The sequence below is a fragment of the Neomonachus schauinslandi genome, chromosome 6, assembly GCF_002201575.2.
Source record: "Neomonachus schauinslandi chromosome 6, ASM220157v2, whole genome shotgun sequence".
Taxonomy (NCBI): domain Eukaryota; kingdom Metazoa; phylum Chordata; class Mammalia; order Carnivora; family Phocidae; genus Neomonachus; species Neomonachus schauinslandi.
The window spans coordinates 84,346,088-84,369,778 of record NC_058408.1 but is presented as its reverse complement, the minus strand read 5'-3'; the positions used below and the strand labels follow the sequence as shown (position 1 = coordinate 84,369,778).

Genomic DNA, 23,691 nt, shown 5'->3' with positions numbered 1-23,691 from the left:
TTAAGGCTGTCCTTTTAAAAATAAGCAAACGAATAGCGAAATGCATTTGACTGCCCTTGCTTTGTATCCTTGAAATGTGATTTCTTTACCTGTCTCTTCAAAGAGACAGTAGCAGTTTCCACATGTCCTATCAAAGAGATTATCGGTGCCTTTTTTCTTTTTTCAAATAGGTACATAACATCCCTCCCTACCTGTCCCCATAAAACTTAACGACTGAAAGGGAAACCAAAGTCATGTTAAAATTAGGTAGAGTACTTTTCCTTTGATGATGTCACTTACACACCAAATTTAAGAAACACACTCACGGACTCTGTGGGAATTCAAATTGTCCTTGAACTTGTTTATTTACAGGCTCTACGGTTGCACCATCAATAGCATATTACCATGACTTTTCTATTGCAGGCAGCTTTTTGGAAATAAGAATAAAGAACAGAGATTTCTTTCGATTTTATATGCAAACGTCAAGGAAAGAGAAGACTTTCAAAGAGAAACATAAATGCTAACATTTCAGAAGTTTTACAGAGATGTTTCTAGATTACTCCTTTTTAGAAAATCTATTTCTGTCGGGGGGAAAAATACACGTGCTTAGTCAATCCCCACAGTGTGTAAGGTTGCCTAGAGACGAGCCGCCGGCCACCTTACCCCTGACACTCAGTCACTTCGGGCTCCTCAGGTGGCGGGCTGCCCTCCGATTTCTTCCAGCCGATGACGTACTTGCTCACTGCCCCTTGCCTGTGGTAGGGCTTGGACACGGACCCAGGGACCTGCTGGGCACTGCTGTGAGACACGATGTAGACTTTGGATGTATCCAGAGACCCACTATTTTTGGAACAGTGAGCTGAAGGGCTTCCTGAATGGTGTGAACCACTGAGGAGAAAAACAAAGACTGTCATAGAACCAGATTCCAGCAGTGCTGGCATGCCTCCAGATTCAGGGCCACTGTGCGTTACCCCTGGGAATGAGGCAGGCAGACCCAGCCGTCCTTCCACCATGGGCCTTGATAGAATGCCTAATTTTCCACAGGCTGAGGACGTTCATGTGAAAGCTGTACCCCTGTGGCTGGAAGGATGTTAAAAACAATCAGAAGAAAATCAGAGAGAAACACAAGCAACGTACTTAAACTGATGCTTCTAAAGACAGGAAACCCAAAAGAAGGTGCTCGAGCTCAGCTGCTGTCCGGAAAATGCCAATGTAAATCACGACAGAGTATCACGGCGTGCTCACCACATGCGCAAACATGGGAGTGTCTGACCATGAGTGTCCAGTGTTAGCCGGGCCGGGGAGCCATGGGTGCCCTCCCGCTGCTGGTAGGAGTGAAAAGTGTGTCAGACAGTTTGGAAGGCAGTCTGGACATGACCTGCGAAGGTGTGCACTGCACGGCATATGACCCAGCAATTCCGCTCCTCAGTGGACACCGCAGATAGACCCCTGCACGGATGCAATTGGAAACAGGTAACAGTGTGGACAGGAGGACTGATCTTAATAGGTCCCCAACGGTGCAACCTGAATCATCAGTAGCAAAATGGACAGTCAATCAATAAACGAGAATGGGTAAAGGGAATATGCCATGAATAAATGAGCTGAGCACACAAACAACTCGGCTGAGCCTCACAGACGTCATGCAGAAAAAGAAGCAAGTCACAAAGAATACGTCAAGTGTGATTCCATTTTTAAAGGAAGTTTATAAACAGGCAAAATAGCGTTCAGAAACATACATATTCGGTTAGTAAAACAATGAGGAGACGTGAGGGCAGGACGATCAGGAAAGCAAGTTAGTGGCTACTGAGGAAGAAGGGGCTGTGGGTGGTAGGACACGGGGATCTTCTGACACAGAAATGCCAATTCCGTATCTGGTGGTTGTGTGCATGTTTGCTGTATGACCACACGATAGAACAGCCACAAAATAAAATTTAAATGATGCAATCCCTAAAACAAACGAACAAAATTTTTTAAAGTCAGTGTTTAACCTAAGGCCAGAAGGACTCCCCACTGATTGTACAACCGCCTCTTGAAATATAAAAGCCTAAAGACCTTTTTTTAATTTAGGAAGATTGACAATATAACGTTTTATGAAAAATGAATAAGAACGGAGATCAGGGGATTACTCTACAAACATGAAAACATTTAAATGTTTAAATTATGGTAGGCCTCCTGGTAGGATGAAATACAACCTTATTCTGAAACCCCTGATAAGCACCCACCTTTCTAAACAACCTACATAATCAAGCAAGTATCATATGATGCAGGCAGTAAAAAAGAAAAGTCCAAAATTAAGAATGGTTATTAAAATGGACTTGTTATAACATTTAAAAGGAACTAGGGTAACAAAATAAACCAACTCATTTTTGACGGTTTACATAGCTGGAGACACTGTGGTATAGGAAAAATTAAAAAACAAACAAAACAAAACAAATAAAACATCTCATTTACTATTATGAAGTAACTCAGCTGCTGGTGGTAGGTCTGGCATTCCTGCGTGGGCCTCAAAGCAACTTCAGTCTGGGCTCTAGAACGTGGAATCCGGGGGGAGATGTTTCCTGCCTTCCCAGCCCCAAGCTACCCAAGGAAGAAGCAAGGACTAAGGAAGGGAGCTAATGAACTCTTTTCATTTGCTGGGGTGCCCACCTGGGAGTCACCTCCCAAAATGAAAGCTCCACATCCAGGCAATGGGGTCTGAAGGCCTGTATATTTTCCCCTTAAGCTGCTTATTTTGAAAAACTTCAGTAAGGTATAAAAATAGGAGAAAAATGCCCATCCATCCTTCATCTACAGCTACTAACTGTTACTATCTTGCTACATCTGCATTATTCCTCTGTACATATATTCCTTCCTGAACCATCTGAGAATTAGTTGCACTCCTGCGTTTCAGCATAGAGCCCCTAAAAATAAGAAGGACGTTCTCCCACATGGTAACAACATGATTATCACACCCAGGAAATCACACATTAATGCAGTGTTATCACCTAATATATAGTCTAAATTCTAATTTCCCAACTGCTCCCAATAATGCTTATGGTAATAATTTCCCCATTCAGAGCCCAGTGAAGGACAGTGCGTTGCCTTTAGCTATACCACAAGCATCACGTACCTTCAAGTCTTTGATTATCCCTGAGATGTTTTATAGTTAAAGTCTTAGGGTTCCCCAAGTCTGGGACAGTTAACATGCTGCATAAGCCACTCACATGTCCTGCTGAAATGACCAAAATGAACATCTTTTGAGAATGTATTATGAATAATGATAGCAGGGTCAGAGACCGTTCTGTGCTTTTCCATTCATTTTACAAAAGTTATTTTGCTAATTCAGACTTGATTAAAACTGTCTTTTACCCCAAGAGTAAAATATTTCACCTTAAACTCTAAGAAGATCTTGGGGTCATGGGTTTGAGCCCCACGCTGGGTATAGAGATTACTAAAGAAAATAAACAAACTTTTTTTTAATTTTTAAATTTTATTATGTTAGTCACCATATAATAACCTCATTAGCTTTTGATGTGGTGATAAATAAACTTTTAAACTCCAAGAACAAATTTACTGAATCGATTTGATGAGTAATATGGCAAAACTCTATGCTTAGCAGCAATAACATCATTATAAAAGTTTTCTCTGAAATGGGCAAATATTCTAGAATGTTGGTAATAAGCTTTTCATGAATCCTTCCCTTGTAGACTAAAGTTCTTATTTTCCAGTTTCACCTCCAACTTCCAATAACTGCTACTAAGAAAAGGGTATGAATAATGATAAACAAGAGATAATATGAGCCAATATGCAGAAGAGTCCAGAACAGGAAATCATTATTATTTTCTGCAGTTGATTCATTTCACTTTGCAAAACCTTAGTCAGGCTGATACGAATCCTACTTTGTGTTCTGAGCTCTTACCTAAGTGCCCTGCCCTTGCAGAAAGAAAAAAAAAGGGGGGGGGGCGGGGGCTGCTGAACTAAAGGTCTAAGCAGCAGAGAGAGCAGGCTGCATCCTGCTTGTCTGCTTGTCCTGCTTTCTGGATGACTCCCACGTACCCCTCCACCTGCCACAGAAGCTTGTCTTAAAGAGTTTTAAGTCCTCTGTCTCCCTCAGCCCAGTCCTGGAATCCTACCACATACACAACTCCATGCTTGCTTTCCTCCTGGACGGCTGCTGGGGAGCAAGCATGTGGGCGCTGGGGCTGGTGGAGCTGGCGGTACAGGAGCTGAGTCTGAGTATTAAGAGCATGCCATGCACTGATCTGGGCTCCTGAAAATCAGACCTGGGAACAGCTGATCCCACGTGCCTCCTACTTTTCCAGGGGAAACCCCCCAGTGGGTTTATGAACTCAGTCAGTAAGCATTTACCAAGCACTCTTCCTATATGCCCTCCTTCGTGTCCCAAGGAGTCCAAGGCCCACCATGTGCAGAGAAGTGCACTAAGTTCTGTGGATACACAATGAACAGGACAGGTCAAGCGCCTTCCAGCCTCCGGGACGCTCCCATGAAGGGAGGTACCAGTGAGCTACAGTTGTACGCACAGAGATGCACAGAAAGCACAAACCATTTCAGCCAGGGGTGAGTGCTAACCAGAAAGTAAAACGGGATGGAATCCAGAGTGCGTGGGGGCTGGGGTGTGACCTCAGCCTGGATGGTCAGCCCTGGCGTCAGCCCCTACGAGTTCATTCTGCTCCTTCTGCTACTTGGGCTACTCCCAGTCACAACCCAGACCCTTGGGCGCTGGGCCTCAGCTCCCCAGTGACCACGCATCAGCTCGAACAGAGACGGGAGAGGAACGCAGGGGGCTGGTGATTTTGTCATCGCAAACACGCTGGCCCTTCAGGGTCTAGAGAATCTGACAGAGGCTTTCATGAGCAAAATTCCTTTTACCTCCACCTGCAGAGACTTTAAATCTTAGTGTAAATATTTTAAAGGTAAAGTATCAATATATTTAATGCTTAAAGTATTTCAAGATAAAATACTTATATTTTATACATACATAAATATAACAATCTTTAAGAATTTTAAGTATTTTAAAAACTTCAAAATGTTTTAAGTCTTATTTTCTCTAGTTCTCCTGTGCAGGTCAGAGGACAGAAGGAAGTATTCAAAAGATTCAATTTAATGACTGAATTTTGTACTGAGCAAAAGCCTACAGTAAGTTGAAATGTGGCTTCAAAGTCACCGTCCGCTAAGAACCACAAGAAAACCCCAGCCAGGTGGCAAAGATTCTAGTCCTCAACATATATCATTTCCGCAACAGCTGTGCACACATTCAGCTTAAAGTGGTAGAAAAAAGTAAGATCAATCAGAAATTCAATCTCCCACTTTTATATACTTTCTAATAGCCTCGCCCATTAAATTAATGAATGGTTAAGGTATTCAAGAAAATCCACTTCAAATGCCTATAAATATCCCTACCTCTATTTATAAACGAACGTGCTCTCAAAGCGGCTTCCAGAAATTTTCCTTGATAGTGCTACAAAATTCTATTTGCGATGCCCATTACATTTGTCTAACAAGGTCTCCTGAAGTCAGCTGTTTTACAAAACTTGTAAACTCTGAACAAGACACTAGGTGGGTATAAAATCCCAAGATGATTTCTATAGTACACCCAGTTTTCAACTGTCCTGGAAGTTGGAGAGGAATAATGCAGGTAACCGCAGTCCCTGCTAATATGTCTCTATTATATCAGTGATTTATCACTAAACATGTTCTAAGTCAAACTATTGAAGGGAACTGGTCAGTGGTAGTAAGAACATCTATTTTGGGAATAAGCTCCATATCCCATGCTCCCTCTGCCCCAACAGAAGGAGACTGAGTGTGCGTGGACCCTTAGGTTTCCCCTGTCTGGCAACCGCTCCCCCGTTTCCTGGTGAAACAACACCCCAATTTTCTTCTGGGGAAGCAGCCGTCTTCACTGCCCCTCAGCCGCATGGCTCAGCGGGGGCGCGGGGGTGGGGACCGGCCCTATCGAGGCGGGGCACTGCTTGCCTCAGACAGTGGCGCCCCCTACCACAGTGGTAAAACCAAGGGGACGTGAGGTGATAATATGGAGATGGGGGTGGTAGAGTTTTTGCCGAACCTAGAGAAGAACCACACTTTGCTCCTGTGGACACTGGAGCATGGGCTCTGGGGGACTGCAGGTGACACGGTCATTTTCAACCAAGAGGGGCCCCCTGAGATTTTGGGGGCTATCATGTGGAGCTTAAAGATGGAGGTTGACCCAGTCTTGGGTGGCATCATGGAGCTGCAAGCAGAAGAACCTTGACAGTTCTGGACTTTTCAGTCACAGGAGCCAAAATACTGCCTTTGTCATGTGAACCGATTAGTGGAGAGTTTGACTTGTAACATAAACACCTTCTCGTGACATGAACGGTAACTAAGACACTGATAAAGGTGTGAGCCACAGGACAAGAAAAGCGGAACAGCGGCAGTGAGTTTGCACACACGTGTGCAAGTCTCACAGAGATAATTTTACATGACTTCCAGGGGAGGGAAGTTGGCTTTGAGAATGGGATCACATTGGCTTTGAGAACGGGATCGCGGCTCCTCCTGCCTCTGCCCACTGACTGCATAGGGGGTTGCCCACTGTGGCTTCAAGCAGAGACCCCGTGAAGTCCCCGCCCCTGGTGGTGGCCATGGGAGGAAGGGAGAAGGTCCGGGGGCAGCAGTGGCCTTGAGAAGAGCTCGGGGGAAAAGCCCGACAGTAACCGGGAGCTGAGTTAGGAAGCCTTGCAGACAAGAAGGGAAATCAGGGTGGTCTGTGTGTAGGAGTTAAATTCTGTCCACTACCTGAACAAATAGATTTTCGTCTCATCTCTGACAGCAGAAATCACAAATTACAGGAGTTTTAAAACTGTTGTACAGACCTACATCACGTAAGAGTTTAAAACTACTTGTAACTGTGTATTAAACATCTGTACTTCAAATACAATTCCTTTAAATTTAGCGAGTCTTTATTAAAAAGAAATTGAACTGATAATCTGAATGTACTCTCCGACGTCGGGTCCCCCGTTCTGTAAGGGGGCCTTTGGAACACAGAAGCCGCGAGCACTGCTTTCATCGGGGAGAGCTACGCACAGACAAACAATGCAGGGCCCCCCCCAATTACCGGGCGCTCTAAACTGAGTACTGTCCAGCTTCTGTCCACGTCTCCCAATAACTTAGGAGCAGATTAAACTGGGAAAGAGAGGTCAGTGGCCTGACTCAAGCAATTACTATCTGTGCGCAGTTCTCTCTCGAGTTAAAAGAGGAGGTAAAGTTACCAGCCACGCTAGTGACTTCCTGGCGTGCAAATTTCATAATCACTCTTCCAAAATAAGCACTTCACCCGAAGTCAGGTGGCGGGGCGGCCAGGTGACAAGCCACCTTGCTGCTCCCGTTTCAGGCCCCTCCCCGACCCCCGCGGGACCCGGGGGCACTGGTCGGGGTGGGGGGCGGGCACTGACCTGGAATGAGACGAGATCTCGCTGAGGTCACCCATGCTGCCATTGGCCGCGCTGCCCGCTGAGATGGCCGGTGCGTAGCCGTGTACCGCGAACATCTTCGCCTGCTCGTCGTCGGGCCCCGAGACGTCGGCCGAGTCGGCCCACTGCTCGGCGCGGCTGTGGATCACCGACCTGCTGCCCGCCAGGTGCACAGGGCCCAGGACCGCAGCGGGCATGCAGGGGGCCGTGTCGATGCCGCTGTCCGTGGAGGCCCCCTTGATGTAGGTCAGCCCCAGCAGCTCCGGGTCCATCAGGTCCCCAGACCCAAAGTGCTTGTCGTCGCTGTTGCTGGACGTGTTACTGGAGAGCGTGTTGCTGCTGGAGTGACTGGAGCAACTTTTGTCTCCAATCTTGGGAAGAGAGAAATGGGAAGGCTGCAGACAGAGCCCATACTTTGTTTCTTTGTGAAGACGATTAGTCTCACCCAAATGCACAAAGCTACAGAACAGATGATCGCCCCCGAACCCTTTCTACTCGCTCTTCAACATGAGGCAAGGAGAGAATTCGCTTAAAAAAAAAAAAAATCTGATTTGATGCAGAAGTCCCAGATTCCTAATTCCTCTCACAATTCATTTTAAGTTAAATGGGATCTTCTAAAGCCTCTGTTCAACTATTTGTGCCCAGCGCACGGAAGTATTACCACGGTGTCACTAACCAGAAAATAATCAACACATGTTACACAGACTGGGAAAGCACACGGAAAATTACATAAAGGGGGAGAGCAGCCTTTTACCAAGAAAACTCTCCTGTGACAAAGTACAGTGCCAGCCCTGGGTGTGGGCAGATGACTCGGGTTTGAATCACAGCGGCACGGTGTTGTCCCATCACTCAGGCCCTCTCTGTGCTCCTAACACTGAGCTCGGGTGATTGGTACGCGGGCCCAGCAAGATCATACACTGTAATGTCCCGCAGCCGCAAAGCGCAATGTGGTGTAAGTGACTCCTCTGAGAGAGCCCAAGTCACCGGGTGCCCCAGGTGCTAGTGTGCAGGGGCTCTCTTTGCGGTCCCTGGAAGAGAAAAGATGTCCCCATCTGACCGAGGTGCCCCTAGAGACATGGCTCCTCTGCGTAGCCCGGGAACACCTACGAGGCCTGAAGCACCAGCGAAGGGTGGGATCGTGAGGACAAGTCCATGCCCTGACCTGTCGTGAAGTGGCTTGGCTTTTCTTCTCCAGGCCACCCCATCAGCTCCTTATGCACACCCACCTGCCCTTGACCTTTTCAGTGCACTGATACTCTCCGGGTCTACTCCTACACTTGCCTTCCTTTGTTTAAACCATCGTTAGAGATTTGTGAAAGTGGAATTCTAGGGATACTGTTAGGCTGACTCAAGACAAGGTCCCAACAGTGCTAAGGGCAGGAATGTCACATGTGTTCCCAAGCCCCTGCGCTGTAAAGCTCGCCAAGGACTCCTGAAGGAAGACGGAAAAAGCAACTAAGTCAGAACACGGTAAAATTTCTTCACCTGCAAGTTTTCAAAACTAAGCTACTTTAAAATGTTGGCTTTAGGGGCGCCTGGGTGGCTCAGTCGTTAAGCGTCTGCCTTCAGCTCAGGTCATGATCCCAGGGTTCTGGGATCGAGCCCCGCATCGGGCTCCCTGCTCGGCGGGAAGCCTGCTTCTCCCTCTCTCACTCCCCCTGCTTGTGTTCCCTCTCTCACCGTGTCTCGATCAAATAAATAAAATCTTTAAAAAAATAAATAAAATAAAATAAAATGTTGGCTTTAGGGCGCCTGGGTGGCTCAGTCGGTGAAGTGTCTGCCTTCGGCTCAGGTCATGATCTCAGGGTCCTGGGATCGAGCCCCGCATCGGGCTCCCTGCTCAGCAGAGAGCCTGCTTCTCCTTCTCACTCTCCCTCTGCACTCTCTCTCTCTCAAATAAATACATAAAATCTTTAAAATAAATAAAAGTAAAATGTTGGTTTTATGTGGCAACGACCCACAATTCATGTTTCACGTTCGACAGAAAGTTTTGCTTCATCGAGCGACAGCAGCCTGTAAGCTCACCCAGCGGGTGAAGAGTAAAGGAACAGTAAATGAAACACCACATGCAAATGACCACGAGCCACGTGCCAGGCGTGGTGGGACCACTGCCTGCAGGTTAGTTAGCAGCCACAAGCATTACTGGGAACCATCTGGAACTGCACAGTAAGTGGCCAGCTATGGGCAGAGCTGCTCCGACCACACATGCCGCTTCACAGTTTCTGGCCATGCCCACCAGCTAATGCCCACAAGGGGGTGAAGAGTTCACAGATAAAAATAGGACTGTGATTTAGTAACTATTACACTGGGTATCAGGGATCAAAAGGCTGAGGATATAATCTTGGCTTTGCCAATAATTTACTGTGTGACCTTTCTTTAAGGTTCTTTACAAATCAAGAAGGGGAGAAAAAAGGAACTTGCCTTCTTTACTCATTTTTACCTCGGCCCCACTGAGAGTCCCTGGCAGAACTGCTAATGCTGTGTGCTGAGATGCCTCAGAACGGCTGTGCGAGAGATTAGCCCGCCAATGAAGGACTTACGTGGGAAAGCTTATTGGGGGAGTCCTTGCAACTTCCATCCTTCGGCAGGGCTCTTTCTTTGTAGGAACTCAGGACCTTGGAGGGCGGGCCGTGCCATTTGGTTTCTGTCACATAAAGAAGAGAAGAGTTGAATATCTAATTTCTAGTGTTAACAAAAGAGCAAAGCAAACACAGAAGCAGGACAACAAAATGGTCTGGTAGAAATGAACAGGACTGTGGTCCTGGAACTTTCTGGTCTCACCGGACTCTAATAAGAGTCCACAGAACAACTACCATAAAGCTAATGTTCCATTTCCGTGGGCACCACAAGTACTGTGGCCCATGACCGTGTCCTGTGACACTGGGAGACCCAGCCGACCACATGGGCATCGTCACAGGATGGTGCTCACCATGGGATGAACGCATGCATGAATGAATGAATGGACAAGGGATGGGAGAAAAGAGGGAGCAGGATGGAAGGGCTGGCCAGTTGACCAGCCGCATGTCTTATTACCCAGGTGCCTGCTTCCTTCCAGGCTGTCCTCCCGCTCCCTGGCTCCTTCACACTCCAAAGGGCCTGTGCCCTGGGGCTTGAGCAGCAGAGGAGAGTGGCATCTGCAAAGAGCACAGAACTGAGTGGCCTGCTGGCCAGGCCCCCCCTCGCACACCCGCTGTGCGTGCTGCTCCCGCGCGGCCCATCCCGGGAAACCCCCCCAGAGGCTGCTTCCGGCAACCGGAAACGCCGCTGTCTGCCGGCCCAGCCCTGCCAGACAAGCTTCAAGCACCTGGACTCGGGGACTCTCGTTTCCCCACTGGCTCAACAGAGGCACCTGGATGACAGCCATTTACAGACACAAAAGGGCTGCCGAAGCCAGGAGGCTGGAGGACTGTCCAGGGTCAGAGAGGCTGTCCCCAGGAAGCCGAGTTGGGGCTCATGCTTTTGTTTCGTTTCGTTTTGTTTTCTCTTGTGCTGAGAGTACACGGCGCTGATACTTCATGTCAACTTTTTTAAGGAAAAGAAAGTAAGAGGGACCGGCTTGAGACTACTTCTAGGTGGACTTTGTTTTATGAAAACCCCACAGATGACAATAAAATCTGACAAAAGAAAGAAATCCCAGGAACGTTCTTCCTGCTACCAAGTGATTTCTTACTTAGAGGATTCTGTGACAGATCCTGGTTTGCAGAAAAAGCCAGAAATGGCTTTTCCACTGATTAAAAAAAAAAAAAAAAAAAATCCCCTCTACTTTTCAAATGCAACTCGATTGAGAAAAATGTCTTTACGTTCAAGAACTCCATCTATTACCTAAGGTAGCGAACACATGTAACTCTGACTGCCAACATCTACTTCTAAGCCCAGACCAGAAGGCAGCGGGTTCCAGGGAGAGACGTTTGCCTCTGCACCTGAGAGAGCAGTAACAGAAAGCCACTGTTCCCCCAGGGAGACCCTTCTCGTCTGACCTGGCCATTCTCTCATCTCCGGATTCAATTAAGAGCAATACAGGCAAACGATGTTGCCAGGAGCACCTCTTCCTCCTGGAAGTTGTGAATGTTTCCCGAGTTTCTGCAGCTGTCAATTCAGCATGCGTGTGTCCCCATGCATCCTTGGGCGCTACCTGACCTGCTGGCCGTTGGAGGCGACCCTCCCGCACACACTCCAAGGGACAGTCCTCAGCCCGATGTGTGAGGTGCCCTTGTACTGTTCTCAAACAGGAGGCAGGACAAGACTGCCAAATGCTAAAGCTGCTTCTCCGACCTGGAGCTGGTTTCGGAGAAGACGCACTTCCCAGAGAGGCTGGGAATTTACTCCTCCATGGCAATTTAAGCGAGGGGGAGACTGCCAAGGGCTACTGTCTGTAGAGTCCCCACACCCTTCATTTTCACAAAGACTTTCCTTATTAAAATGAGAAAACAGGCAGGCTCCGAATATGGACAAATGAGCTCTACTTACATAGAAATGATGAGCTTTCGGGCCTGGACAAGTGACTTATTAAAAGCCTGTCTGGCATTTTTACATCCCCCAAATGGCCTCGTACATAGCAGGCACACAGTAAATGCTTCTGTGTGAGTCCCTGACCAGGTCCCTCCCAGGGGCCAGCAATGAGGGAAGACTGAGCAGTACCCGTCATACGCTGCTTGTGGTCTCCAGGGTCCACTGCTGCCAGGCCCGGGGTCGCTGGAGGACGACTGGTTGCTGGGTGAACTTCTGAAATGGTGACTAGAATTATTAACAGGGCACCGAGGTATCTGCGGGGCGCCAACATCGGGACCTGGCCCATTTCGTTTCACCAATGAACTCATTTTACAGTGACAAAGAAAAGGAAGAAATACACATCGCAGAGTAAAACAGAATGAACTGTGGACAAACAGACCAAGAACGGGTGATGCCGGAGACATCGGGTGGCTCATGGTTGGCAGTTTATTACAGGAAAGAGATGTAGCAGGAATAAGCCTTCACCATCTGAAGATTTTAAAGCACAGTAATGACTCCAGTGAAATATGGAAATATGAAATAATAGAACCCACCAGAATAGAGAATTATGAAAACATTACTACTACTTGTTCAATGAAAACTTAATGCAAGGCATGTTCTGGTCCTGTATTTAAAACCAATGCAGACAGAGAACTCTAAATTTGTCAAAACCATTTATTTTCACACATTTATTGGATGCAATCCTATTTATTTCAGACACACAAAAATAAGTAATACTCATGAGAATGCACTTGATAAAGATGTGCTTGCCAAGTTTCCATTTTGTTGCTAGAACCCTCCAGACCTTTTTTTTTCCCCCTATAATTTACTAAATTTTACTTTAATAAGGGAGGCTCTTGTAGACCCCGCAGACCCCTTTCCTTCTACCTGGGCTATCCATGTGCCCTTCTTTAAATATGGGGAGTTTATAAACTCAGCGGACCTCTGAGGAAGGAGACCCAGAGCCAAGATAATTTAATGTCAAATCAAAGGAACACTGTTTCTGCATTCAACCTCTAAACAATAAACTGGAGAAAGCAGAGAAAGACCTCATGTTTTAATCTTACCAACTATCAGCAATACTTATATAGGCCTACTACATGTCAGGAATGGGTCTGAGCAGTTTGCAATTACTGATACAGTCCATCTTCATAATGCCTGCAGAGGTCTCTGTTATTACTAAGTTTATTTTTCAGATGAGGAAATTGGAGGTGGGAGAGGATGAGTAATAGTCGAGGTGAGCATACACCAGGTAAGCAGCCTGGCTCAGCACCCTTGCTTCCAACAACTCTATTAGACCAGAGAGCCCGGCAAACCAGTCTGAGGAAACTCATGGCGTCTCCATGGCCCGTAAGTTACGAAAAAATGAAAACAAAAGCAGTAGAAATTAACAACAAAACAAATTTGCCATTTTGTTCACTTAAAACTACCTAATGCGAATTATGCACCCTGAATTCCCACCAGCCACTAATACCATAGACGCACTTTTAAACAAGTGGATACTCTCACTGAAAAATTAATTCTAGGGGCGCCTGAGTGGCTCAGCCGATTGAGCGTCCGACTCTTGGTTTTGGCTCAGGTCATGGTCTTATGAGTTGTAAGATCAAGCCCCGTGTCAGGCTCCCTGCTCAGTGGGGAGTCTGCTTGAAGATTCTCTCCCTCTGCCCATCTCCCCAGTCTCTCTCTCTCTCTCTCAAATAAATAATCTTAAAAAAAAAAAAATTAATTTTCAACTTAACTCAGTTTGCTTAAAATAAGAAAAAAAGAGCAAGGAAATGCTAATGATCTTGGGACCTCTTAAAATACTATACATGTTAGGATGGTGGGATTTAGTCACTGATTTTGCAGTTTTATTTATACTCAAGACTGCTTGCACTTATCTAGAGGCTCATGAAGAATCCCTTCTCGGGTGTCTTGCCCAAGACGGTGGAGGGAGCAAGGTGACCAGGAGGACCAGGGGAGGGAAAGGCGCGGCGCTGGTGGGTGGGTCTGGGGTAGGACCTACATGGTACGAGCAGCACCACCGGGCGAGGCGAGGGGCAGATCCCAAGCGCCACCGCATCTGGGGCCTGCCCTACGGCCCCACCTGCCAACTGGTGCAGAACAAGCGGACTTAGAACCAAGCCAAATAAGAAGGTCCCCCCTGTAATGTCAAGTTCTAACCCCAGCGTTCTGCAAGGGCCGTCCCGGAGGAAAGGTGCAGCCTCACCTCGTGCCATCGGGCAGCTTCCGGTCGAAGGAGGTGCTTCGAGGGATGGCAGCCTGGGCCTGCTGTAGCAGCTGCTGACACTGCAGTCGGTCCGGTGTGCCGGGGACAGGGGAGGCCCGGGCCAGGGGCTGCAGGGCCGGGGTGGGCACACGGTGCCACGTGGTGTTCCTCCGGAAGGGCGTTTTGTACTCACACGGGGTGCCTTCACTGTCCAGCTTGTACTCCACCATGGGGATCCGGCAGAGCTCCGAACACCCTCTGTTGGGCCGAGAAGAGCCGGTAAGTAGGGAGGCTCAGTGCCGGGCCATCAGCATGCCTGCTTGTGGCTTCCAGACGACGGAGGAGAGCCATCCACCCCCAGGAGCGTCCCTGGCTTATGGGGACTCTGTCCATGACCCAGTGGGAACCAGTAGCATCCAGTATCATGCTTGTGGCTCTGGTTAATTGACAGATATTGCTTTAGGCATTACGTGTCTATATCCTGTCTCTCTGGGTCGTTCGCAAACTTCTTAGACCCGAATGTATCTTTATCCAATTTGCATACGTGGAATCATACACACTGAACACGGGGCAATAAATACACTTGAAGAGATTAAAAATGCCTCATATGAAATCTGAACAGATTCAAAAGAAGTACAGTTATATAACTAGGAATTAGTCACAGGTCACCTTTTCTATGGAGTCTGAGAAAAGTGAAAAACAAAATTAGTAAACGCTGTCACAGTCAAGGGGAAACCCGAGTGCCCATCCGGTCAAAGTGGGGTTCTTAGTTACCATGTCGCTCTCTTAAACTAGCGTTACCGTTCCCCAAATGTCATCTGCTGGAGTGCTCTCTCATGTGCTTAGGTGACCAGTTAGGAACGTAAGACCTGTTAGCCTCAAACTGTGACTTAAGCCAGACATCTCTCAAGTTTCTCATTAATTACACAGTGCAAATGGTACTATTAACCTGACCAAAGTCAGCCTGTGCAACCAGCTGGCATGGTATGGCAAGGACACAGAAGACAGGGTAAGTGTCAAGTCTGAGCGCCAGGGCACATCGTCCCAGTTTAGCGTGTTCATAGAGCTGGTGCCTCTCCATTCCAGAGTCAACAGAGAAACTTGCTAATATTCACCCCCTGAGAAATCCACTAGGGTAAGGTGTGGTTCTTTAAAAAGGAGACTTCCCATTCTCAAGATGGTAGAGGAACATTTCAGCCTCTTTTCAAAATCATTATATAAGAATGAGGAGAACAAGAAACAGAAACAAACTTGCCCACCTATAAAACTTCAGACAGCTGAAACTCTAAACCACAGCAATCACAGATGGAAGGCAAAACCCAAGAGTGTGCAGAGGGAGCAAGGAGAGACGAGACCACTCCCCTTACACAACCCCGAAGGGGCACAGGGACGGGAAGCACCAGGCACTGCAGGAGGCAAAAGTGAGAGAGAAGGCTTAAGAGGGGGTGATTTAGAAAAGAGAGAACAAAGAAAAGTTGGACCCTGGGCACCATCAGCACCACATGGCACCAGGGTCTAGTCAGGCAATAACGACCCCTGACTCTAGGGGGCAGGAGCAATGGTCTGGGGAACTCCACCGGAAGGATCCAGACTCTAGGGAAAGAGGAGAGCATGGCTGAAAACAAAAGATTAAGTGAAAGCCTCACTGGAAAATGAGACCCAGAGTCATTTCCCCTTCCTTCAAACCCAACTTCAGAATGCTGATCAGTCTACAAAGACCAACGAGGATCTTCCTCTGGTGAAAAGACAAGGAGATGTAATTAGATGTAAGCCACCCAATCACCCTGCAGTGAGGCTCACCAACCAACCATACCCCTAGAGAATAAGAAAGAACTTTTGAAATTTAAAAACATGATAGCTAAAATTCAAAATAAAAAAAATCTACTAAGACTAAGGTAAACTGAAGAACTCTCCCAAAACATTACAGGAGAGCAAGCATACAAAAATTAGTTCGATACAAGTAGTCTAATGTATACCTAACAGAGGTACCAGAAAGAGAAGAGGCGGGGAAAGATGGGGAGGAAATTATTAAGAAACCATGCAGGAAAATCTCCATAACTAAAAATAGGTAAAACCAGATTAAAAGGTCCACAGAATGCCCAGTGCAATGAGTGAAGAAAGGTCTATGTCTACATACATACATACGTAGGATGGAATGAAACTTTTGGAGGCAATGGTGTTGATTATGGTGAGGGTTCCATGGCTGTATACTTATCTCCAGACTCACTAAGCTGTGTGCATTAGATGTATACAGCTTTGTTATGTCAGTCATACCTCAATAAGGTCTTTTTCAGACATCATGTGGAACTCAAACTCTTGGGTTACAGAGGAGATCCTGAGTTTCTGGGGGGACAGGACGTAGGGAAGGGGGACCGGCCTCACACAAAGGGTCAGGGCATGGAACAGCTTCATTCTTCTCAGCAGCATTACTGGATGAAAGTTACTTCTCACCCATCAAATCAATAGTCCTTGGAGCTTGGGATGAAGAAACAGGTAGGAATATAACAATGGCCTGCTTTTTGGCTTGGGAAACCAAATGGATGGTTGGTGCTACCCTCTGAGAAGAGAAGAGAAGGAGACTGAATAAACCATCCGAAAGAGATACAGACGCCTGTTTTAGTAAACTTTACTTCATCTTTTATTTTAACTTTTCTTCCCTCAAAGCAAAATTCATCTTTTACCTAGGCAAGTTGAAATTACCCTGGATTTCCTGAATGCGTTAGTTAAATGATTGGTCAACTCTGATAAGCCCAGATTTACACTGGATTGCATGACTATTATTATTATCATTATTATTTTATAAAATTCCAAGGCTCTACAACATTGACTCATGGACTTGTACTGTTTCCAAGTGTTTTTCTCTTTAACTAGATGACACATCCCTGGGACTACTGATTCATCCATTCGACCAACAACCTAATTAGAAATCATAAATGTGGGATATGACAGTAATATCAAAATATCAAGAAAACCTACTCTTGTCTTCCACCCTATTCAGTGCTCTAAGCAAGTCACTGGATAGTCAGGTGAATCCTGGGCTTTGGTCTCAAAGGCTGCAGGTGCCCGAAGAGTACAGGTCAGGGAATCCTTAAAGGCAGAGACCTATCCAAGTGAAGAGTCTTGGAGTTATATTTAAATGAAAGGAACATGAACCTTGAATCTTGTGGACCAAAGGGCAACGTGTATCTCCAGTGCCTGTTTGGGTTCCTAGTTTACTAGGCTAGGCTTAAAAGGAAGAGAAAGTAAAGAGAAGATAGATGGCTGAGGCGTGTGGAATATTTAATTCATGCTCATCAATTGTAGCCTTTAATAAGACATTGTAATTTAGCTTGAATCTTTGAGGAAAAACATTATATAAATGCATAATCATGACTAATATTTTAGAGAGTGCTGACAAAAACGTGTGCAAACGCATGAGGTTGAGGGGAGACTCAGGGTGGAATTATTTCATTTCCAAACTTTTGCACAAAGTCATATGTAAATGATCTTCTTAATACTAAAAACTGGCATTCTTTTGCCCTAATAAAGAACAGCTATTTTTGAAAGAATGGCTTTATTTGAAAATCAAAATTAATTTTGTGAGTATGTGACACTTTTATAGCAACTACTCTTATAAGCTAGGTTTCTGCTTTGTTTACTTCTAGGACTAAACCATCAAATAAATACCACTAATTTTAACATACCATCAAACCTAGTCAAACATAGTTCTGTTCTAAGAAATGTCTGTAAGGACACAGAAAATTCAACGAAGTTTTAGGGAAATAGGAAGAGGTCCAAAATAAGAGTTTCCAATTAGCCTACAGCAGAGGTCCTCCTGCTGCAGTCAGTACGAGAAACTCCTCCCCCTCTGCACCTGCACCTGTTCCTGTCCCCGCACACACCCCTCTTGCCTCTGTGGCTAGTTCCAGCGCAGGACGCCAGGCGAGATCTCCCTGCCCCTCTGAAGCATCAAGCCCTGAAAGGGCACACAGCAAGGATTTCTGACCACTAGGTAAAGACCAACCGAAACCCAAATGGATGAAATGCAAGAAGACCTAGCACAAAAAGACATTTCCCCCCAAAGTGAACTGCTAATCTTATGTGTAACTGAAACAGGTTTTGCTGTTGTTGTTGTTTTTAAGAAAAGACAAGCTTTTAGCTTTTTTGCATTAGTTACAAATTCAGACCTCACCGAGAAATGCCCTCGGCTTCCTTTCGACATACACCAAATCAAGTCCACGGACGTGAACTGCATTTCTAGCTTCTGGCACACTTTTCACAGGTTGCTTGCCAAACGAAGACACTGGATGATGTTAGAGAGGGCTGTGGGGATCACTTACATGTGAGCATACTGATTTCCTCTTTGCTCAATAACAAATGTGCATGTCACCTATTTATGCTTCTAATTAACATGCCAGGTAGAGATCAATACACACTCTGCTTCAGGGTTAAAAATACATACAACTGTTAACATTCCTTGTCTAGCCAGGAACTTCTCTGGGTCTAACACTGCTCTGTAATATTAGAAGGAAGGCAAGAACATTCTCTGGACCAAAGTGGTCATAAAACGTGTGCTCACTGAACACGGGGTATTACAAAACTGTGAGACTGACAAGCAATCCAATAGCTGGAGCCCTCAGAGCATCTTACATTTTACTGCTTTACTCTGCAGAATGCTACTCCTTGTCCTTCTGAACTTAGCACCATGGGCTTTCTGGGATGGCTTATTCCCAGACCAGGGACACCCGTCTACGTCCTTGTATCCACACTGATCAGCGCTCTCCCTGCTTCCTGCAGCCTGAAGTGGTTTCCCACCAGCAGGGTCCTAGGGCAGGCAGCTGCTACTGCTTCCTGGCCTCTGGACATGGCGGGCAGGGACGTGGTGCTCACTCGGGGGTCACAGTTACAGGCACCTGTCTGCCCTGCCAAGCACCACACTTACGCATCTCTAACTTTAGAGACACCCTGCAAGGTCCCCAATGGGCTTCCGCCCCCACAGACTGATGTTTTTCAAATGACACCTCCAGTTTCCTGGAAGAACCCTCCATTAGCCGTCAGTCATTCAAGCATTTGAAGGCAGAATCACCGCTAGCCAGGCTGTGGTCCCTGTTCTGAAGGCTCATTGCCACCTTCAAGCCTGACTATCAAGGCCATCATGGGTGGCTCACCCAGAGGGGCCACAGCACACTCTCCTCTACCCATCCTCAGCAGGATACCTCCCCAGGAATCACATTGTTCTCCATTAAAGACACAGTTTGGGCTCTTGGCTCAAAACCCAGAGCTGTCAACGTGTAAGAAACAGCACTGTCTCTTTGGACCCACGTTAAATCATAGGAACTATGCAAGCTTTTGGAAGCGCTAGCTTCACAAGAAAGAGGTCAGTTACAAATAGATACTACTATTTTTTTTTCCTTTTATAAAACAGAAAAAGCTAATATTAAACAGCAAACAGTACATCAGTGTTCATGAAAGTTCTTCCCAGATAATATGTAGATGTGTAGAACTATAGAATGGCAAAGTTTATATAATAATCAGAACTGCATAAAATTTTAGAGCTGTAAAATTCCCTTCACTTATAGAACAATACATCATTATCCTATTACTTCCTTCTTCTTTTTTTTTTTTTAAAGATTTTATTTTATTTATTTGAGAGAGAGAATGAGAGAGAGCACAAGCAGGAGGAGTGGCAGAGGGAGAGGGAGAAGCAGACTCCCCGCTGAGCAGGGAGCCCGATGTGGGGCTCCATCCCGGGACCCCGGGATCATGACCTGAGCTAAAGGCAGACGCTTAATTGACTGAGCCACCCAGGCGCCCCTGTTACTTTCCTTCTTATATGAAAGTAAGACACATGAGATTATGCCACTTCAAAACTAAGAAGGGGGAAGAGTTCTATGGGATGATAACTAAGGAGAATACTTTTGGAAAGAGGCAACATGAAACCAAAAACCTAGAAAATTGAGAAGATTGAAAGAAACAAGTTATATTCTACAAAAAAATGAAAAAGGAAGAAGCAAAAGAAAAAGGCAGTTGGACACGTTAGCTGGATCTCCACCACCGGGTAAACCATGGACCGCGCAGCCAGGACTCAATCACATAATTGTAACTTGCATTTACTGTACTCTGAAACTGCCGATGGGTTTTACTTTTTTTGGCTGCATCACAGAGAACCTTTAACTGAACCCAATAATTGAACATAAAGCCTTACAACATACTGTCATGCTATCCTTGACTTCCAATCCACCACTCACCTTGTATGGCACGAGCCGGTTTCCATACACACCACGGCATTTCAATGTCACAAAAATGTTTGAGGGGGTACAAAGGAAATCTCCCTCCTTGAGAAGAAGGCTCAAACAGGTTGGAAAGTCGATACAACCAATCAGGGACAGGTTCATGGCTGGAACCCAGACTCCTAGCTCAGCACTCTTTCCAAAACACTTTGCCATCTCCTTAAGAGAACTATCAAAGAATCAGTAATGTGGCCCACATCATGTCAGAGTTTCCACAAGGAGCTAAGAGAATCTTTGGGAACAAAGGCGGATAGATCCCCTCAAATGAACTACCTGCTTCTTTTATATTATGCACTTTGTAACGAACCTTTTTATAGCCCTAGGGATTGAAGTAATCACTGATATTTTAATCATTTTAATGTCTGTTATGCTAATAGCCTGCTAATAGCTAAAAGACTCTTTCCAAATCATCCAACAAGGTGACAGGGGTAATTGACGCTCATTCACTTAAATCACAAACTTTTTCTTTCTGTTGCATAAAAAAATCAAAAGCTTCCAACAGGGAGATAACCACATAGCATAACTTAACTGTAAAGGTTAGGTCAGTGTCATATATGAAATAGGTACTACATGAAATATTAATCCACTTTTCTACGTATTTCCTTAATTTTTATAGAAATAGACATCTAGACGATACATAGAAAAAGATGCATCTAGACCATAAACCCACTTGACCAAGCCCTTTGAGCAAAGGTCTTGACTTGAAAAGTTGTGTGTCACACTAAATGGGAAGCGAGGCTATCTGGCCCTGAATAATTCATCAGCTTGCACCCCCCTCCTTCCTCAACAGCCACAGGGACAACTGAGTCTTCCCCTACTGTACACCCAGCACACCATTCAACTTAAAACACGGGCTCAGAAAGTTCTTCAGGAAGCCAACCTCCTTCCTTTTTTTTTTCATAGAAAGCTTGAGACCAGAAATAACCTTTCACTGCATTACATCCTTCAAAGTTAAATGCAGAAGATTCCCAATAGCTATTTGGTGCCCGATTTTTTTTTTATTATTATTATTATTTTTTAAAGATTTTATTTATTTTTTAGAGAGCGAGCGAGAGAGAAACAGCATGAGAGGGGAGAGGGTCAGAGGGAGAATCAGGCTCCCTGCTGAGCCGGGAGCCCGATGTGGGACTCGATCCCAGGACCCTGGGATCATGACCTGAGCCGAAGGTAGACGCTTAATCATCTGAGCCACCCAGGCGCCCTGGTGCCCGATTTTTGATGAATGGATTTCCATTAAAGAGAATGCCCATTATCCTAGCATGGTATACTTGTCACGCAAGCACCTGTTATTTGCTTAACAAAACGCTCCAGCTCACCGTCACCCTCTGAGCTCCTGTTACAATGTCAGTGGTGTTACAACATTTCAAACTGCTAAAAAGGCAGGAGCACCAAAGTGTAGATTATTGACTGCAGAGAGTGGAGTATTTTCTGCACTGAGATACTTAGTATCAAGTAAGAAATTGTTGCCATGGTTTGAGAAAACCATTTTTGAATGGAAAACCTGTATTTTAGAATGCCACATAAACAAAAAGAGTCCACGGAAGTAAAGATGATGTCCGTCCTCCCCACTTACATAGCCTCAGTGCCCTGCACAGTTTGGACACAAACCAGTTAAAGGTTAACAAAATGACTGAATGAGTAAACACAAGGCCACCACCTTTTTGTTCCTTCTGTAATGCAACATTCTTACTTCAAGGAGGGAGAGAAACATCTGAACTTTACATTGGAGGGACAGGGCAGAGGAGGCAGAACCTTTCACAGTTCACATTGAAAGTTATTCCTGGAGGGTGCCCCTAAGACAATACCAAAGGTGGGGCGCCTGGGTGGCTCAGTCAGTTAACAGTCTGCCTTCAGCTCAGGTGGTGATCCCAGGGTCCTGGGGTCAGGCTCCTTGCTCAGCAGGGAGCCTGTTTCTCCCTCTCCCTCTGCCCATTACCCCTGTGCTCGTTATCTTTCTCTCTCAAAAAATAAATAAAATCTTAAAAAAAAAGACAATACCAAATGTAACTGATTTTTTTTATCCACACAAATAAGTTGGAACTCTACTTTAAAAACCTCATTTAGGTCAAGATTTCAACTCACCATCTACTTTAGATCGATCTATCTATCTATCTATCTATCTATCTATCTATCTATCTATATTTATATATATCTCCAACCTGCTAACTTGACAAAACTGAGTTTCCCTTCCTAGTTCAATTTCTAGAACTAGGTGCATGTACTTCAGGAAGTGGAATGGTCTAGCAACCAGCAGCAAAGCAGAACAATGTCAAGCTTTGATTTACAGAATAGCTTAAATTAAAATAAATTTATAAAGTGAGCATGACGCTTCAATAGAATGATGAGAGAACAACTATTTAGGCTCAAGACGACATGAGACAATTTCCACTGCTTTGCATTATATAGAAGAATATGTCTGGGATGGTATGTCAACAAAGTATGAAAATTCACATGAAACAGAGGCGCCACAGCAAGAAATTTCATTTCCATGTTTATTGGACATATTTACTGTATCACTCACATTGTATAACAACTCATGCATAATTCGGATGAGTTGTTATTGCCTTTATAGCGGCCTTTTAAGTTGATGTGCTTGCCTTCAAATGACATTGATAGAGTGTCAGTCACCTTTGAAGGCTAGGAGCAGGGGCAATGGGATCCCTTGCAAAACCGAGGAAGAGCTTAATGAAGCATCTTCAGCCAAGTCTTCTTCATCTTTGCCACAGAGATGTCTGCTTGGGAAATACCCTCCTCCCTTTCAAAGCTCATTTCCATTTGAAGAGTGCTATTCCCCAACTGCCTCTTGCCACTCATTCCCCCTTCTGTGTGAATTCTGCTCCTGGTCCAACCCCAGCATGACATCAGTTAATAAGCATTCCCAAAGGGATCCTCCCTGCTCAGTGTGTTCTGGAACTCCACAAGGAAAAGGGAAAATGGCTCTGCCTTCCTTTCAAGCTGAGGGACAGCTGAATTACCATCACCCTGACACTGGAGAACGGGACTTCAAACCGTGGGGTGGCTTTTGAGAAATACTTTCCCAACTAAAGACATCATTTAATCCAGCAGCTTCTGCGTCATAAGCAAACACCTTCGGATGTGTGAACAACCGGAAGTAAGTCTATTAGGGGACAGGCCGGTCCTACTGCTGATGGGGACAGACAGGATGGAGGTGAGTTATGCCCCACTGAGACCCTGCAGGAAAAAATCCAGCTGATACACGGCAAAAATGAATCCAAGCATTTTTCACTGCATCGTTTGCGATGCTCACAAAGATTGAAGTATCTTGCAATGCATTGGC

At 45.6% G+C, this 23,691-nt stretch overlaps 1 protein-coding gene across 2 annotated transcripts in view; it reads right to left on the bottom strand.

Moving 5' to 3' along the window:
- The window catches only part of SIPA1L2 (signal induced proliferation associated 1 like 2), a 106,065-nt gene that overhangs the window by 28,909 nt on the left and 53,465 nt on the right, over positions 1–23,691 (bottom strand). For both annotated transcript variants that reach the window (XM_044916027.1, XM_021696130.2), the window contains exons 9-14: positions 14,125–14,382; positions 12,066–12,149; positions 10,461–10,561; positions 9,968–10,071; positions 7,410–7,798; positions 643–867 (exon numbers count right to left, since the gene is read on the bottom strand). In XM_044916027.1, the coding sequence (XP_044771962.1) occupies positions 643–867; positions 7,410–7,798; positions 9,968–10,071; positions 10,461–10,561; positions 12,066–12,149; positions 14,125–14,382 (1,161 nt within the window). The remainder of the gene's footprint in view (positions 1–642; positions 868–7,409; positions 7,799–9,967; positions 10,072–10,460; positions 10,562–12,065; positions 12,150–14,124; positions 14,383–23,691) is intronic.